This window comes from Echeneis naucrates, unplaced genomic scaffold (assembly GCF_900963305.1).
Source record: "Echeneis naucrates unplaced genomic scaffold, fEcheNa1.1, whole genome shotgun sequence".
Classification (NCBI taxonomy): Eukaryota; Metazoa; Chordata; class Actinopteri; order Carangiformes; family Echeneidae; genus Echeneis; species Echeneis naucrates.
In genome coordinates this window covers 338,120-345,609 of record NW_021780167.1, presented here as the reverse complement: position 1 = coordinate 345,609, position 7,490 = coordinate 338,120, and the positions used below count along the sequence as shown (strand labels likewise).

Sequence of the window (7,490 nt, the reverse complement as noted above, 5' to 3'; positions counted from 1 at the left end):
CATTACACATAGGGAATAAAATATATAACATGAATGCATCTGGGTGTTCAGTCAGTAGTTTGGCAGCGGTGGGTTAGTTAGAGTTCCCATCGCTGAAGCAGACTTAAAGAAAGTGAGCCTGATGCAGTTGACCTTTTGATTGACTCCCTTAAAGCTGTTCTTCAGATAAACTATGACTTCAGCTTTCAGTTTAAAGATCCTAACTTGGACAACGAACTGTGCAGTCTGACAGAGATATCAGAGCTGCCTGAGCGACCTTCCCTTAAAATCATTCCTTTGTTTTCTCTTGTGGAGGTGCCTGTCCCGACATCAAGTAAAGAATGAAGCCACACGCTCAGCCAGGCAGACACGGACATCCTCTCTGACTCCTCTCATGAAAGACGTCGTCAGTATGTTTCAGATGTGTCTGGAGTTCAGCAGGGTGGTTGGTAAGAGCCTGAGACAGGAGTTCTACGAGGCCCTTGACCGATACAGACCGATACAGGCTCATGGAAATCTTCAAGGCAAAGAGGGGCCTCACAGGGCAGGTTTTGGCTGACCTAATGCAACAAACAAAGGTTAATTGATTATCAATTCTACATTTACCACTTAGAACAGTCTGATACTTGGTTGAGCTTGATAAAAGCCACATGTGGTGTAAATAAATGTACTGGTAATGTGAGCTATCCTGCTTGTGTAACTTTGAGTGTCCTATGTGCAATGGAGTTGGAGTTATTGATTCTGTCTGTGCACATATTGTTCAGGGTAACACATGGACCCTATTTTAAGTGTGTGATATCCTCTTTGCTCCCTCAATCCACCAGGCTTCGGGTGTGACAGAAGTCAGATGCCTCATCCTCAGGGGGCTTTCTGTCGTTGTCGGTGATGATCCATCCACCTTCCTCAAGGCCTGCTTTGTAAGAAACCTAGATTATTCTGCCCTCCCTAGCTCCTCCCATTTACCACCTCCCCTCCCTTGCTCACTTGTTCTCTACCCTTTTGCACCTGTCCTGAGTGGCTTTCTGTATTGGTCGCTGCACTGGGCAGTTGTGGCGCAGCGGGACGGCATCTGGTCCAACACCACACTAAGCAGCATCCTGTCCAATCAAATTCCTCAAATTGAGCAAGTCCACTAGTATCTTGAGTTAGAAGGTCCCACACTTCTTAACATGAGAATAAAGCACCTAATCAAAGTGAACAGTGTTGATAAGGCTGCTGTCGTTGCAAAGATGTGCTCAGAGTATCTGGGATATGAAGGAAAAGGGAACTGCAAACCAACCTACTTGCTCTGCATCTGCATGATGAAAAGTGAAGATCAGCAAATGGAAAAGATTGTCAATAGATTGTAAAGATGCCCTTGAAATGATCCCTCGTAACTTTTTTTAGCCAACTGGCAGTTGTTATACAAAAGAGGTTAAATAAATATCCTTTTTTTTTTTTGTTACTGTCATTTGCTGTCTTTTGGACAAAGTTTTAAATCCAATAACATTGCAGGTAAAAGTTTCCGCTCTGTATCGCATGCTGCTGTGTCGAGAGTGATCATGACATGTCCTCTGTGGGAAGATATGACTTTAATCAGAATGAGATATCCATAATAAGGTTTGTATGGCTCTATATACTCTTAAAAATATCTACAATTCTATTTTTCTTATTCAATCTAATGTTTCCTGTCACAGAGAGGGAAGGTGGTCACACAAACTTTGGACAATATTGTAGATAACATGGACTTGGATGCATACGCCGTATGTCCCCGCTGTAAGCATATGTACAGTATGTAAGTAGCAGTTTGTAATAGGTTTCATCAAAGTGTTTACATTTTTGTGTTATTAGTGCACATATTTTATGTCATATGTACCATGTTGATCTTTACTCCACAGTTTAGTTTTCATCAGAATCTTTGTTCGGAATGTTACATCAAAGGCAAATGATGTCATAGAGCAGAATGACCAACTTCAAGGCACAATAACAAGCTCCACAGTCGGTGTGTGCATCAGACAGTGACGACACATTTCAACAGCCAGCGTTTCATATTTGGATTTTGGATTGCCTTTCCATTTTAACCCATCTTTCTACGTTGGACGTTTTTTTTGACAGCACTGGAATTTTCCTCGAACATCAAATCCTGTGATTGGTAAGTATGTTCAGTTTGCCAACTTATCTTAGAATTGATACTTTTCCTCACAACATTTGATTCAACGTAGGGTTAGGGTTAGACAGTTTAGAGTTAGACAGTAGAGTATTCCTATGCCTATACAGTATTCCTCTGACGGGAATGCTATTTCTTACATTGTGACACAATATTGTGTCCACATCCATCCTGTTTTCAGCTTGTGATGGCATCAAAGACGTCCCCCACTCCATGTGTCCAGGAGGGCAAGTTAGTTGAATCAAATCAAATCAAATCAGATTTATTTGTATAGCGCCAAATCATAACAAAGTTACATCAAGGCACTTTACATATAGAGCAGGTCTAGACCAAACTCTCTATAAATTTATTTAAAGAGACCCAACAGATCTCCCGATGAGCAAGCACTTGGCAACAGTGGCAAACTTCCTTTAAGAGGCAGAAACCTCGAGCAGAACCAGGCTCAGGGGGGGCATCTGCCTCGACCGGTTGGGTTGAGAGCGAGAAGAGAGACAGTGAGACAGGCATTGGGGGGGTGTAGGCAGGAACATGTTGCTGCATGAAGCTCATGGAGTTGAGCTGTAATACAGAATTCATGAAATATGGGACCAGCAGGTGTTGCAGGAACATGGGATGGAGATGAGTCACCACCTGCAGGATGAGGACAGGGAGAGAGAGGAGAGGAACTGGGAGAGACAGAGACTTTGGCAGAACATGGTTAGTAAATGCAGTATAAATGTGTGAAACTGTGTTTTTTTTAAGAAGGATGGTTCTTATCAGCGCATGCAAGGAGGGAGTTAGAGAGAAAGAGGGAGAGAGAGAGAGAGAGAAGCTCAGTCCTTCCTCCAGCAGCCTCGGCCTATAGCAGCATACCTAAAGAGTAGAGGACTTTTTAACTGTACGCTCTGTCATACAGGAAAGTTTTAAGCCTGGTCTTACTAAAGAGTCCGCCCCCCGGACCGATACTGGGAGTTGGTTCCATAGAAGAGGAGCCTGATAACTGAACGATCTGCCTCCAGATTTACTCTTGGAGACTCTCGGAACCACAAGTAAACCTCCATCTAGAGAGTGGAGTGGCCTGCTAGGACAGTAAGGAACTATGAGCTCTCTGAGATACGATGGAGTTTGGCCATTAAGAGCTTTATACGTTAAAAGAAGGATTTTGAATTCTACTCTATATTTTACTGGCAGCCAATGAAGAGCAGCTAACACGGGAGAGATGTGATCTCTTTTCCTAGTTCCTGTTAATATTCGTGCAGCAGCGTTCTGAATTAACTGAAGGCCTTTTAGAGATTTGTTTGGACATCCAGATAGTAATGAGTTGAAGGGGGCTGGCTCAGCTCCAAATCCTGCCGATACCAGGTGCAGTCCATTTTGGGAGAGGGCACCTTTGGAAAAGTGGCAAAATGCACAAGGATGGATGACTCGAAGACGGTCGCCATCAAAATGGTCAAGAAAAGGAACGACCAAGCTGAGAAGGCAAATGCGGAGGTACGTAAGCTCTACGTGACGATCAAAGTTAGACTTGTGCTGTATGGTCATCCTTTAGATTTTGGTTCATTCAGCTGTGTTCTTAGCTGCAAAGCTCATTTAGAATCTGCCTGACCAGACGTACCTCCACAGGTGGTCATACTTGAGAAGCTGAAATCACTGAACGCGGACAAATGCGACATTGTTCAATGGTACCAGGTTTTCAATAACAATGGCTACATTTGCCTTGAGTTTGAACTCCTGGACAAAAGCCTCTTTGATTTCATGAAAGAAAGGTTCTTTCGACCCCTTTTTCTGAGTGAGATCAGACCCATCATAAAGCAGGCAAGAACCCTAATGTGTTATGATGTAAACAGTATAAACATTGAAAAATGCTGATAAATAGTTGAAATAAATGTTAAATGTGTGATATTCATGACTTTTCAGCTTGCCAACGCACTTGAACACTTGAAGAGTATTAGATTAATACACGCAGACCTCAAGTTGGAAAATGTGATGTTGGTCAACCATATTCAGCAGCCATACAGAGTCAAAGTGATTGACTTTGGCCTGGCATGCGAGGTTTCAAAAGCCAAGGTGTGCTCATACATTCAGAGCCGTCCATACCGGTGAGTAACTGCAATCATAGCTGATCTCTTAGCGTTGTCCCACTATCCATTAACACTAACTGTCAATGTCTTTATGAGGGTGTTAAGCCAGCAGAATTCATTGTGCTCCAAAATATTGGCAGTAGCTTTCATAACTGTATGATTCTGGGTTCTTGTCCTCTCTCAGATCTCCAGAGATTATTTTGGGGCTCCCATTTACAGAGGCCATAGATATGTGGTCTCTGGGCTGCATCGCTGCTGCTCTGTACATCGGCACTCTGCTCTATCCTGGCAATTCATCATATGATGTAGTAAGCAGCACTTCAGCGATTCTTAAAAATCTGTTTTTTTTAACATGGACACATGATAAGAGTTAATGTGCCTGAAGATAGGATAGAAAAAGAATCCATAAAGAATTCATCAAAAGCTCCCAGCCCTTACTTTATGTGTTGTATTTACAGATGAGGTACATCGTGGAGACGCAGGGTCAGCCGCCGGATCATCTGCTCACACGCTTTTTCCAAAGAAGCCGTCAATGTGCCTCTTCTCTTTGGAAACTTAAGGTACCTACTCAAAATGTGCTTCCTTCTTGTTCTCATGTTTATGCTCTGTGTTGGTGTTTGTCCAAGCCTGATGTGCTCAGAATGTCATTGCTAACAAATATACTATTAGACACAAGAACAGGTATACAAAGACACAAAGATTCAGTCCCAGGATAGCAGAAGGTTAAAGCTGACCTCTCTGGATAGCATCCTGCATGTAGGTGTTCTTTTTCGTCTTTTTCTATGTACACTTTGAGCTTGAACTTATTTCTTCAGCTCAGAGAAGTTACCCTCGGTCCTGAGGAAAACCTCAGTCCATTGTTGTGTGTTACATCTCCACGCTGCTAAACGGATTACAGGTCTTGCTTTAAAACGATGGAGGCCTTCTGCAACAAAACAGGTAAATCTGTGCGTCCATCACCACGGCAGCCCCGCTGTAGCACCGCTGGCCTTGTCCGGCTCAAACACGTCAGCCAACACCCCTGCTCCGCTAACCAGACGACACATTCAGATAGGTCAGGGGCAAAAAGAAAGCTCCATCATAAAGATGAGGATGTAAACAAAACATCTCATCCATCCAAAAATATCAAGTCTGCCTTTGACCGCCATTATTCTGCTCCCTACGGAAGGCCACACAAACGCCAACGCCACATTACACCTCCGTCTTACAGCACCGAGACCAAGAGGCAAGCTCAGTCACACTTGCCAAGAAAAACGCCTGACGACCATTGGCAGTCTAGAAAAAGAGGCCGAGAGAAGGAAATGAAGGCCCGACGTTAACACGTTTGAATTGCACTGATTGTACGGTTCATGGATATGAATTCATATGCATACATTATGAACCTGTTGCATTGCAAAAAATAAAAAAAGAATAAAACAAAAAAGCTCCACTCGTTCAGTCCGGTAATAACCACTCAGCAGGGAGGCATCCCTACAAAGCACTTCACTGCCAGATTGAAATATAACTTTAGTAGTAGAGAGTCCAATTTACTGCTGCTAAAGCTGAATCATCAAATACCTCTAACTACATAATAAATCTCTTACAATGGCAGAGAAAAATACACTATAGCAGGCTGGAACTGATAATAGCGGCGTGCAATGAGAGCACAGCCGGGTGCTGAGAAGTAGCCTGAAATATTCATAATGCTGCAGTCCCTCCTCGCTCATGATTTCTCTCTGTTTCCTTTACCATGACATCCAGCCCTAACGTACACTGCCTTTCTGCACTCATCTACTGGAACACAAAGCAGAGAAATCAGGGTCTGCAAACCATTTTAAGCATTTCCCCGTGTTAGATGGGTAATTCTCTCCCGTTCTGAGGCCTCCCCCTGCCGCATCACAGTGGCGTCCCATTGGTGTTCATTAACAAAGCTAGTCAAGAAATGGAAAAAAAACCCCTCATCTTTCTCATTTCACTCCTTAGTTCTCTCTGCTGCCTGCCTCCATCCAGGTGGAATTCTCTGCTCCTGGATTTTAGGCCAGTTGCATGCAGAAAAACAACCAACAACAACCAAGCACAAAAACAAACAGGAGCTTGTGCTTGTAAAAAAGTTTTAGTTTAGTTTTAGTTGATATGTTTTTGGCTTGTGCGATTAGGAAGGAAAAAAAAAAGCCACTTCTTGTGTGTTCTATCTGAAAGGAAGGAAGTTCCTGTACTCTGAATACTTTCTCATGAGAAAACTAGTGACATGCAAAAAGAGATTAGTCAGTGACAGTTCCACATTCCCTTTTCAAAGACAGAGAACAGCTCTGAGTCCAGCATGACACATGATGGTTATTTTACTCACATGTTGTTAACCATGACACTTCATTTACATGTGCACAGGGTTTTTGTTTTAAGAAAGGCTTATCATTTTCTGCATCATCTGAGATTCAGCCCAGACAACAAACTCAGTGATCGTCTTCTTTACTGTCAAACTAAATAATCACTGTTGGTTTATCAGCAGCAACAGTTGCAATTTCTTCTCAAGTTGAAATTGCTGTGATGCAAACCTTGGTAAGGACTCTGGCCAATTTTTCTCTTGGTGCTTCTTGTCAGCACACAAGGATTTGTGAGGTGTCAGCTTTTTTTCCTCCATGATGTTATGCAGATGCTTCTCTTCTCTCTCCTCTTATCTTTGTTCCATTTTCACCAGATGCTCCCAACAACTCCTCAGTGTGCATCAGTCCATCAGCGTCAGGAACCTGAGCTGCTCCAGCAGAGCCAAGCCCCCCGTCAGCCACTTCACCTGGTACAAGGAGAGCACAGATGGACCTATGAATGTATCTGAAGGGCACCTTTACAGTTTCAGGGCCACATATGGAGAAGTTTATTAATGCGTGGTCACCAATGATTTTGGTTATGGGAACTCATCAAAGATCCATCTGTCTACTGACGATAAAGGCCTCCTCTAAAGTATGTGTCCCCTTTTTCCTTTCCTTTTTCTCTGCTGTGACATACCTCACAGTGTGTTTGTGTGTTTGTTCGTAACCAATTTCTTAAGTATCACAACTCCACATTACATGGTGTCCATTCACCTGGCGTTCTTGCTTTTCTCTCAGGAGAACCTGTAAAATGGGGGCCAGATCTTGGTGGAATCGCTGGAGTTCTACCTGCGTTTGGTAAATATCACAAATCAAAGCCAGTGACTTGGCTCAGTTAATGTCACTCACATTTGACTGGCACATTGAATATTTGATGTAATACTCGTTGTCTCTCAGGTGAATATTCACTTGTTTACATGTTGTTTGCTCCTATTTCTTCCGTTTTTTTCTTTATGACAGCTA

At 43.0% G+C, this 7,490-nt stretch overlaps 1 protein-coding gene across 1 annotated transcript; it reads left to right on the top strand.

Moving 5' to 3' along the window:
- Window positions 1–391: 391 nt before the first annotated feature.
- Window positions 392–7,040, top strand: LOC115038352 (homeodomain-interacting protein kinase 1-like). The gene is made up of 9 exons (XM_029497212.1): window positions 392–523; window positions 804–896; window positions 2,307–2,356; window positions 3,445–3,595; window positions 3,728–3,919; window positions 4,022–4,203; window positions 4,370–4,493; window positions 4,644–4,648; window positions 6,860–7,040. Exons 1-9 carry the CDS (start codon window positions 392–394, stop codon window positions 7,038–7,040), a joined length of 1,110 nt encoding a protein of 369 aa, XP_029353072.1.
- Window positions 7,041–7,490: the final 450 nt, after the last annotated feature.